Here is a 12269-nt window from a genome sequence, read left to right as displayed (position 1 = left end):
CTTGAGGAGGTCAATAAGATACAGCCATGCCATTACCTATTTTGTCTAAAGCAGTAAAGAGATTACACATAAACATAGGGCATTTGGAGCTCACATTCAAAAAAAGGAAATACCAAGCGGACGGATATTATGTAAGTTTAGTGATAAATTTTGTCTTTGACTGAAGTTTTCTGTTAAGCCCACAGCCTAAGGCAAGTAAGGAATATCAGAGAAAGAAAATTCCACTGGTGCCAGGAGAATAACTGCATGGTACCTTCTCATTTGTGCAAGAGAATGGAGTTTTTCTACCGGAGGCTTCACAACAGCTGGATCTTGTTTGCTTGTCTTCTTCTCGGACATCTGTTTGACTGGACTGACTTGCAGCTCACCACATACTTTCTCTACCTGCAAGAATACAGTTTGATTAAATAGGCACAACAATATCCATCTATCTATCTATCTATCTATCTATCTATCTATATCTATCAGCTGTATACCAATGACTATGCATATGTACCTGTATACCTTAAAAGAAGAAATTGCACTTTCAGTGGCCCCTCCTGTATGAGGCAGGCAAGCGGAGCACAAAAGATGAAAGGCGGTGCTTTCACTGTTAGGTTGGCTCACAATGAATAATGACCAGCATGACACAACCCTTTAAATAAGGACATTAAATACAGAGGACAAATTCCATTAAGTGACATTAAAAAGCCTGTCTGTGTTCCCGTTTGACTGTCAGACATTGCCAAAGCAAAATTCCTTGGTATTTTTACCTAAATTCCTCATCTTTTTAGTAAGGTCTCATGAGCTGCCAATACCCACCACTGACAGGCATCATTTATCTACGTACGTTGGCATTGGTAATACGTACATTGGGTGGTAGTAGTAGGGGTATTTCAACAAGGGCATACAACTGGCTTAAAGCATATGTTGCGTCTCCATATTTTTTTCAATACGTTTTAACCATTTTATATATGGACTTATTCTTTATGGTCATCCTCTGTGCTACCACTCCACTGCCTCAACTCAGGACCTGTACTGCCAACATCTGTTCTGAGGACATTAGAAGCTGACAGTCCATTCCTGGACACTAGATATCCTGCACGCATTCCTATTTTTCTGTCCTTATCAAGCATATCCTGTTGTATCTCTTTCATGTGCCACTTTTAAGTGTTGAAAATATATGTATATGTGTGTGTGTACTGACAAAACTTTTATTGTAGTTTCAGTTAGATGAAGATAAGGTTTAAACCTCAGTTTCACTGATGAAGGTGAATCATCTTCAGCCTTGCAGAGCTTTAATAAATCAGGGCCACTATGTGCTACTTTCCCCACTAGATTGTAAGCTGTCATTGTTTGTATCAGTCTGTCATTTGCTACCCCTATTTAATGTACAGTGCTGCATATTATGTTGGTGCTATATTAATACTGTTCACTATTATTTTACTATTTATATTTTTTCTCACTTTCCGTTTTAATGATCACCAGTACAAGTAGTGAAGGGTGAATCTGCCCTATAATGGCACAGACAGCAATACCAACATGATGGAAGATCTAATGCTTTCCTTTGTACAAAACTAAAAAGACTTTGCACAAAGATACACTTTAAATTCATTGTTAATTAGAACAAAGTTCACAATCCCTAAGGTTCAAAATGTTATACAAAAACCATGCTTTTATATCTATCAACATTGTCAAAATTCTTAGATATTCAAAAAAAAAAAATACCTTCACATACACCATTATTAAAAATTGTTTAATTTTATGATCACACTGAAAATAACTGACACACAAAGGAATGTGGGGGAAAGACTGTTAAACAAAATCCACTCAGTGTCCAAGTGCCCTCCAGGCACTCAACAATGAAGTCTATTTAAGTAAGCCTGAACTGAGACAGGCTTCCTTACAACCAAATTGAGCCCCCTAGTAAAACCCCACTACAGAAATATGGCTACTGCTATTGCTAATGCTCTTTTGAATTGTTAGTCGCCTGTCTGTCATGTTGACACACTGGGTCTGACTTAATAAAGCTTTCTAAGACTGTGGAAGGTACACTATCATGGGGGAACTTGGATGATCCAACAAACCTATTTATTTTTAAATTATATTTAAGAAATCTATTCCACCTTTGCTGGGTCACCCAGGTTCCCCCATAATAGTTCATCTTTTCCAGTCTTGGAGAGTCTGCAGATTATGAATCAAAGAAAAGTCATAAGACCAACCTGCTTACATAAATTATGTCACAAAATCAAAGTATTACATTGAGATATTTGTCAGAATAGTAGCCAGAAAAAAAACATGTTTACTCTTGATGTGTGACAGTTTGCTAGTTTGCCAAAAAAAAAAGTTTATACAGTTTTCCAATAAACTGAGCAATGTGGATAAAAGACACAAACTTCGAACAAATCTATTCTGCAGGCATTATATATGATACAATAAGGCCTTTCCAATTCTAATGCTATTCTCTTTTGTAGAACAAGCAGTTTGTATGAACAGACCATGGAGTTTAATGGCACTGAATGACCTTTGAGCTTTCCAGTACAACAATTAGCTGGTTCCTGGAATGACCATCATTTTTCACAGCCTTCCAGGACTGCAGTGATGGATTGGTACACAATATCACAACATTCTGGGGTTAAATTGAGACATGCAGCATTGAACACAATACATGCCACAGTTTACCACTAATAGAATATCTATTTCACTTTTTAAATTTGCCATATATAATACACACACAAAACAATTTCTTGTATGCATAGTTTCACCATATGCAATTTATTTATTATTATTTATTCAGCAGCAACATTTTATTAATAAACTTTTATCCATTCCTAAATTCTAATCCTAAATTGTAAGCTCTTCGGGCAGGGTCCTCTCCTCCTGTGTCACTGTCTGCATTTGTCTGTCATTTGTAACCCCTATTTAATGTACAGCGCTGTGTATATTGCCGATAAATAAATCCTGTATAATAATAATCCTAGTGACCCATAATATTCTACAAAACCTTGAGATCTGATGTTATCACTAACCCACTGTATTCTGTTACCAAATCATCTTCTAAGCAATTACTTAAAACCAATTAACAGTAAAAACCACAAGACTTTTGATAATTTCCTGTTGATCCAAAAGAAACAATAGTGCATCACTTAGGTGACCTGCTATTTTATTCCAAAATTTTTTGACCCTTCTGCAGTTAAGAAATGATATAAATTAGGATTGAGAGCTCCACACTTTTAACAGTGACACTCGCTATTTCCTGTCCATCTAGATGTCCTTTTTATTCCCTTTTAAACACTGAAGCTTACTTTAAATACATAATAGCATTTCTAGCTTTTCCCAAATGTTGATAACTGTTAGGAAATTATTATTCCTTCATCCTCTATTATAGGATTATATAACTAAATGTGTTGCTTCCAAAAGAAAGCTTTTATCCATGGTCGACCGCTCATAGATTTTTATAGAATCATTTGCCTTGATTTAAAAACCTATTTCTTCCCATTAATCGAATACCTTATAGCTCAACACTGGTTTAGGTCTAGGTTACGTTTCATTTGCCAATATAAGTGAATTGCATTCTCTCACTTCATTTTTTTTTCCACTTTCGCTTTTGTTGAGAAAAACCCAGATTTTTCTTCCCTTGCGGGAATTGTAGCACTCGGTCACACTAATTTTGATTCTCAAACAAAAATATTGTGTACAGTGGGTTCCCCCCATTTAGTCTGTCAATTGTCCTTAGTGGATTGATAAACAATCAATCTGGAACGACCATTGTGCTTTCCTATAGAAGCGAGTACAGCAGGTTGCCACTCATCCACCCCTCTTCTCTATATATAGAACCCAACATCGCTGTGTGTACAGTGCTCACTCATTCATCAATCACTAGAAACAATCACAAAAGATCATTTCCATCAGTTAATGTTATTATAAGTTTATCAGACCAACTACATGTTATGTTGGTGTTATAAAAAAAAATATTGTGCATTGCACATTGAGGTATTGTTGTAGCAGAAAGGATGAAAATTCAGCGAACCGCTACGCATGGTACGGCCCTACCATACATTGTGGCGCTCTGCATTGGTTAATGCATCGGGGGTATGATGTGCCTTGGAATATGCTTTAAATACACAAAAATAAATGTTTTAGGCTATATATCAAGGTCTGATAGATTGCAGTACAGCTTATCAAACATATTTCTGGTAGCTCTGGGAGAAATGCCATGAGATTGTGTTACATGAACTGACAATCTGTAGATATTTTGTCTTTTTATTGTACTTTTTTTTAGGGGAGACATATGTTGTCACTAAATGAAGTCCTTGAAAGGACCATTTTTTAGTTCCAGCTGCTATCAGGCAGGCAAGAAGTTTATTGATTCTGTGCAGGTCTGTGCTGTGAATTGATCCTTCCAAGGTAAACCATTTGTTGCCAACAAAAACCTTCAACTAAAAATAATTATTTTCCTAGAATTCAGACTACTGGAATATCATGACTAAAAGGATTAATATGATTATTATTTTAAATCTCTTTAACAGGACTTGGCACTGAAACTAAAGCCTTTTAGATGCTAAATTTATTTTATAGAGCATGAATGTTGGGGCTTTTGCTTTAGAAACATATGGAGAACTAGACTTGAACTCTTGTGCTATCTTAAGCTCTGTACGGGCGCTATATTTTCATTGCAATAGACAAGGTTTGTGATTGGTATTTGTGTTTGGATTAGCAAAATAGGTTCAAATATCTAACATTTGGATTGGTTCTAATGGAATGAACATCTGCTCTCTTAGAGCTAAACAAAGTTAGCACTTCATGTACATAGTGGTGGGCAAGGTATACACAAACCCTCTTTTGTAACACAAGTAAGCAAAACAGCACTGGAACTGAATGATGTAAAGGAAGCTAAAGAATAAAAAATTCCCAGCCATAAAAGCGACCAGAGCTCTAATATTAATCTTCTTTCATGCACTGTAAAATAAAACACAGAACATTGCTGGCTGCTCCTGTAAAGAACACTCCGGTAGTTAGGACTTATTTCCACTTATTCTGCAGCTCTTGATATTGACTTTAAAAAGTTTTAGGTCTTCTGCTTGGAGCTTGTATGCTATGTGTAGGTATCTACCAGGTGTTCCGATTCCAGAAATATAAATAAAAAAATTACTGGTAGAAGTAGAAGAACCAGTAGAAGAACTGGTGAGAAAGGATTGATGCGGAGTGTAAATCTCTACATAATTTATTAGTGCTGACATTCACATACCAGAACAGATGTAACCCTAGATATAGACAAAAAAATCATAAGAGGATTACAAAAACCTATGCAAAGTGGTTATTTGACAAATAATACCCAATAACAATATCATAAATTTAAAACACTGTGAATGGCAAAAGATGGGCAGATATCTCTATAACAGTGATGGGCTTCTCATGCGTGTGCTAGGAATAAAAGAATTCTTGTGCACCTGTGCGAGAGTTACATCATCCTGGCCCAGCCAGTCAAGATGGCCAAAGATCCTTTTCAGGAACAGAAGGAAAAAAATGGCAACCATCTTCAGGAAGCTTATGCGCTGATATTAATGTTTTAAATCACCCATACAAGTGCCAGCCACAACTGATCAAAAAGTCTTCTGTAAAGAGCCACTGACTAAAAACTCAATAATATGGAAAGAAATAAAAAAAAAAAAAATAACCGAGCTTCCCCTCGTTCACTAAGATAGGTGAATAAAGAGAGGAAAGGCAGTATTCATATAGCACCGTTTCCTTTCAGGATTACTAGACTTTAGTTTAAGGCAGTGTCACATTTATTGCTGGATAAACAGACCTATAGCAGTAATACATACATTTTTCTGGTCCATAGGGAGAATATGGGTGTGAAGCTGAAGTGTGAGAGCAGAGTATTATGTAAGTGGCTGGCCCACTTCATAAACTTGTCTTTAGTGCTTTCTGGGCTTGGGCCCTTCACCAAAGCCCCAACGTTGACTTCAATAAAATGTAAAGCTTTAATAGCAGCCCCTTTTTTTCAGATTATAACTGACTATACACACAAGTTCTACAGCCAGCTGGCCATTCATCCTTCACACTTCCCCATGCACATTGCTCATTGAGTGTACCACCCATTTTATGTCACACTTCAAATCTTGGAGATATCTATGTGCTGCAGACAAGTAGTATCATTCTCAATGATGCATGCAACATGTATGATCCAAATAAACGTTCTGCTACGATCTTCTATAGCTTACAAAATCCAGTGCCCATATCAAAAACTTCAGTACTGATGGAGCTTGGCATCCCCCTCAGATGCCAGTAGAAAAAATAATAACATAGTTTAGCACTGAGGCCAGCAGATGTTTCAAGGTTTGGGAAATGAGTCAAGCATTGGCACCAAAAACCCGACTCAGCCTTCAGAGAAGCTTTCACAGTTGCTGAGGTCAGCTTGACTCCTTAGTGGACTATGGGAAATGTATTTACTGTAACAGACAGAGTGTGACGAGTGCCACAAAAACATTTCAGAACGGAGAATGAGGACTTTTCATAAAAGAAAATATTATACTATCCTTTGTACTCCTATTTCTAAAACACTTTGAAACAAAAATGAAAAGCTGTTACCATGCAGAACTACTAATGAGAAGGATAGAGCAACTCGAAAGAATGAGAAAATACTTTGTTAATTCAGAAACACATGATGTCCTTCATTGGCTTCAAAGTATAAATGTAGTCATCCATTGGTTGAAGGTACATTGCAGCCATACGAGAACATTGTGTAATTAAAACTAGATGCCAAGTCACCCTTTAATCCAGTTTGGAATAAAAGTTTTTTAAAAAACGTTTTTCCTTTTTAATCCCGTTAAGAAATGTTAGCCAAATAGTATTTTTCATTAATCCAGCATTCACTTTTCCAAAGGGTAATTAGCACTCCCAATCTCTGCGCTGCTTTGCTAAAGCTTAGGGCCAGGAAATAAACATGTTAACATATTAGGACCCAGATACATGGCAGATATTTTTTCTTGCTGAGGACACTGTGCAGGTTTAGGAGCTGTTGTCATTCAGACCCCTTGAAGATGGATCACAGTAGTGGCTTTAATTGTGGGGCTTTAGGAAAGTTTATATGTTTGGGTACAAAGAGAATCAGAATGTCGCAGCCAGAAACGTGCACAAAAAGGGTGGCTACAGTGGGATTCCATAGGACTAAGCAATGTAGTCTCAAACAGGAGCTCCAAAATGGAGCATTTTAGATGCTGAATTCCAAAGGATTAGCAGTCTGAAATCCAGATGCAGATATAGTAACTGCACTAGTTTGATCAGTTTCACTAGTTTTGATCAGTTTTAAACACAAATTCAGGTTTTAATTAAAACTTCAAATAACTAAATGCATTTTTAAATACTACTACCATCCATCTTTATACTGGCCTTCTATTTGTTTTACATCCACACCTGATGTTTGCCAAGTAGGCCAAGTAGTAGTTCCAAAATGCTTTCAATCTAAAATTAGAAGCTTACTACAGAAATGAAGAGACTCCCAATGTTTTAAGCCAACCTTTACTTGTATAATCAGCAAAAATCAAGGCAAGGATGTTAAAAACTATATTGTGAAAAAGTGATGACACCCATGTTTCCATGCTGTAAAGTATATTGTGTGAATCACAAGAGTGACTAAACAGACTTAACATAAACATGTTAACAGGGTAAAGTGACATTCTAGGTATTTAAATGGTTAATAGATACATTTTAGGCAAGAAAAAAGCCACCTGTCAAAAAAGGTCAAATTGAGCCTCAATGGTGCTTTGCCAAACTTCAAGATTCTGATGCCAAGTAGGAAAAGGTCTTAAGGCCAGATGGAGCCAAAACAGAACTACCGGTATGTGGCTCTAATACAAAATGGTACATCTGTCTGTGGAAATAGAGTTCACCATTCAAAAACATCATTCCTACAGTAAAGAATGGAAGCTGTAACATCCTGTTTCGGGTGGGGGTTTCTCTGATGCATTGTCAGAATAGAATGAAAATTGGATAGAACTCTAAACTGTCAAGATCTTGAGAAAAATTTGCAGCCCTCTGCTAGAAAGTTGTCAATGGGAAGAAGTTTCAGTTTCCAATGTGACAATGATTCTAAGTACACAGGAAAACTGAGCGCACAGTGGCTGAAGAAAAAGTTAAATGCCCCTGGGAGGCCTACTTAGGACTAAGACTTAGAACCTATTGAGAATCTGTGGAATATCTTGGAGATTGCATTCCACCAATGGTCACCATCCTACGTGCCTGAGCTTGAATAGTTCTGTAAGGAAGAGTGGCCAATATTCCAGCCTGGCAAAGTTGGTAGAGAGCTATCACAACAGATTCAACGTTGTAATTACAGTTAAAGGTGGTTTCACAATGTACTGACACAGGGTTATTTTTATGTTGAACTATTCTAAATGATTACAATTGATTATACGTAGAAGCCAATTATGTAATTTGTGTGCAATATAGAAAATGATTACACTTCATTGAGTTTAAAAGCTTTTTTTTTGCCTTCCTCTGGACCAACTATGTCCAATGAGGTTTTATATCTGGGATATGTTTATTTCCCTAGTGGTTGAACTTGATGGGCATTTGTCTTTCAACCTAACCTACTATGTAACTATGTAAGAAGGGAGTGATCTTTTATCTGTCTCAGTGAGCCTTTTTTTACGAACTGTTGTGATTTTATCTTTAAGTTGATGTTATAAGAACAGCTGTTTGAAAATTATAATTTTGCTCTTTATTGTGACATACCAGAAATGTGACGAAATGAAGTACTGAAAGGTCCTGGGTTGTTAGGCAAGGTCCTAAAAAGCTGGGACATTTAAGACTAATTTTACCTTTACTTTATTTAGGATTCATCACTACCCTCTCTGAGCATGTTACAACCTCATTATTGTGCATGAGATAAAAGTTGTGCACTACAAAATGTTATAATAGGAGTCTGAAAATAGTCTAAAAATAATGTATGAAAAATAGATGCTTTATTATTATAGCTGCAAAGGATTATATATGGCTTGGGGATTTCAAGTTAAAATCACTTTCCAAACACAACTGTAATATTTCTTAGTCAGTATTTTAAGTACATTCGTTTGTCTACTTTGCTGCCAAAAACTGTTTTCTTGAAGTGGCCCTGTTGCTAGTCTAGGAAAATTAATTGCATACAGTCTGTAAAAGAAAATGTTTAAAATTTGTCATTCTGCCAGGTGTGGGTCAAATCTTCTGAAAGTGCTACCTGTGCTGCTGGTATCAGACAAATCCAGGTTTGTCCAGGTCTAACTTTGCTCTGTGGTTCCTGCAAAGCTCGACACCATAGTGACATAGCAAAACACAGCAACACCTGTAGCTTTATATAGGAGAGAATGTTTGACTCATTGACAACCAGAAAGGTTCAAATTTAACACATTCTTTGACAAATCTAGGCACTCTGGTTACTTCCTCCATATCAAAAACCTGAAGTTAGCTTCATTGGCTTCCCCCAAATTGACTTTAGACTGTGCTAATGACATATGACTGTGGTAGGGACATTACATTGTGAGCCCCTCTTAGTGACAGCTACTGACATGACTATAGACTCTGTAAAGTGCTGCGTAATGTCAGTGTTATGTACTATAAATATGTATATACATAATGTAAGTTATTAGCAATAATAATAAAATGTAATTTTGGTAATCTAGAGCAACCTTTCTCATCCTCTTTACCCCTGAGGAACCCTTGTTGTATTATAAGGTCCCCCAGAACCCCTAATAAAACCCATTTTTGGGGGGTTTTAGTAGGGGTTCATTGGGACCTTATACTATCTGCTAAAGCCAACTGATTAATTAGTAGGAAAAAGAATTACCCTTACAGTGTTGGCTAGACTACATATAGACTACTAAAAGGATTATCAGTGTCAGGCAACAGGCTGTACCAAGTAGTGTTGGCCCAAGAACTATGTAGGCATCATCAAATAGGAGATCAATCAACAACAGTTTAGGGAACACCTATCAACCTCCAAAGGAACCCCGGAGTTCCACAGAAGACACAGAACACTTTAGAAAACACTACCCAAAAGGGACACATACAATATTAATATATGTATAGGTAAAACCACCTAAGGTCTTCCACAGCATTCAGTGATGTGGTCACATTTTATAATGGTTGTAGATTGCACATATATGTATTTTAATATGCATTCATTTTATATTTATCCTGGTGAATTTGTGAACTGAAAAAATAATAACGTGATTGAATAAGTCCTGCTTTGAGCAGAATGGATGACAGACATACAAAGTTGTGTTTTCTTATTACCCGTTTTGTTGTGTTTTAACCTGCTTTGCACTAAAATGTACTATATATTCAAGGGAAAAAAAAGGTATTGTCTTACCATCTTGGATAGATGGGAGCCCTGCGACTCTGCAAGTTGAATTGATTGATCAATGTGATCTCTGATCCCTAAAAGAGATTGCTCCAGATCATGTGATCCTGACATCTGATCGGCAAGGTGCTCCACCAAGTTGATGAATCCTCTCCAGGGGCCATCCAGACTCGCCAGGCTAGCCAAACATCCTCTCATTACATTGAGACAATAGCCAACACATGGTCGGATAAGAGTTAGCCCTTGGCAGTGAGGACAATATTGCATTTTCACCAGAGCATGGGTGCACTCCCGTGTCAGTCCTGCATGTTCAGTACTGTTAATGACTTGTTCTGCCATGTTTAATGCTTGCTTCATCATTCTGCTGGTCCACAGTGCTTTAGATAACTGTGCAGTCATCTCATGAGAATAGTTCCCAAATGGGTTAATATCTTGTCGTGTCAAGCGCAGGCAGTCCAAGTACTCCTCTGAAAGTGATGCTATCCTTGGGTTTATATGGTGGTTGTAAACCAGAGGGAAAAGTGCATCTAAAAAGCGTGAGAGTGCATCTTCCAGTGGCATGTCCGCTCCCATAATATTCAGGGACAGGTCAGTGAACAGTTCCCTCACTATTTCTTGTACATCCTGAGCCATGGAGCGGTATTTGTTTTGAAACAAGGAGAGTGTGTTGTTCATAGCCAAGTCAATCAAATAAGTAAATGTCTCTGAAAAAAATGGAAAACAGTAATTATTAACCGAAACTAATAAAATAAGTATAAAACCACAATTCATTTGTTTATTAGTAATCTGGGATAAATACAGATCTGGATGTCTCTAATATTTTCCATTAAATTCAAATGGTGATTGACACATTAAGACCTTAAATTTTAATATGGTATGTTTCTCTGTGGGTTTCATGTTTGGCGTTTCTATGCCTTTTCCAAATCAATATACTATGGGAACTGAATTTCTCTGATTAGTGATTGCTATCTGTCTTGCCGTTCCTAGCCTCTGTTTAATCTTCCTGCAATCCATGGGGTATTGACTCTTTTTTTAATTCAGGGAATTGCTTGAGTATTTTACTGGTTTGACTTTGCATCCTGGAAACTAGCTGTGTTAGATTAAAGTCATGCCTCAACCTAATTCCAGTCTTGCACATTCTTGCTTGGTTTGTGTCTTTTTGATTTGTGCATATCATCTGTCATTTTTGTGTCAATCGTTTTTATTGGTTTTTCAAACGTATACAACATAGTCAACAATACCGAAAACTTACACAGTGCGCATACATTGAATATTAACCGGGAACAATCCAAAGGAATACAGTAAATAACCTATGGTTGGTATACATCATGGCTTATACATACTTTCAGTATTTTTGCACAAGTAGTTGACTGTGGTATTTTTTAGCTTGTATAGAAAATAACATATACAAAGATCTAGAGCCAAACGGCTCGTGATTGTGAGATACTAATACAAACCATATAGCAATATCACAAGTATGACAAACATAAAAGTAAAATGGGATCCTCCACAAAATTAAGCAAAACAAAAAAGGGAAACAGTATAAAATAACATGGAGGGGGAACTCCCATACCTTAGCTTCTTATATTGCCTGAATTAGAATCCTATAGGATGTCAGGACATCAATTTTTCTAGTACCTTGTAGAAACTCCCAGTGACGCCCAGGAATGTCAACATTGATGCCCACTAAAAATTATGGCAAGACATTTAGCCCAAGGACAGGTTTGGGGTAGGGCAATGGGTGGGGGGGGGGGATCCGACTGGCCTTCCATAGAAACAGTTCCTAAGTGCATTGTGACCTACTCCCAGCAAGGTTTACAGCACTCCAACACTCCGCAAGGTTTATTACCACATTGAAGTAAATTGAGGAGATTCCTTAAACCAGTCCCAAGCCAACCAAGTCAACTTATATTGCTCCAACTTATCCTCATCCTCAGCTATCAATCTT

General features: G+C 37.1%; 1 protein-coding gene across 2 annotated transcripts in view; it reads right to left on the bottom strand.

Annotated features, from left to right (window-relative positions):
* Nucleotides 1-12269, bottom strand: part of LOC140328275 (glypican-5-like) — a 137275-nt gene that overhangs the window by 90109 nt on the left and 34897 nt on the right. For both annotated transcript variants that reach the window (XM_072407738.1, XM_072407739.1), the window contains exons 3-4: nt 10331-11025; nt 254-384 (exon numbers count right to left, since the gene is read on the bottom strand). In XM_072407738.1, coding sequence (XP_072263839.1) covers nt 254-384; nt 10331-11025 — 826 coding nt within the window. The remainder of the gene's footprint in view (nt 1-253; nt 385-10330; nt 11026-12269) is intronic.

This window comes from Pyxicephalus adspersus, chromosome 4 (assembly GCF_032062135.1).
Source record: "Pyxicephalus adspersus chromosome 4, UCB_Pads_2.0, whole genome shotgun sequence".
NCBI classification, from domain to species: domain Eukaryota; kingdom Metazoa; phylum Chordata; class Amphibia; order Anura; family Pyxicephalidae; genus Pyxicephalus; species Pyxicephalus adspersus.
This window is presented reverse-complemented; position numbering and strand designations above follow the sequence as displayed.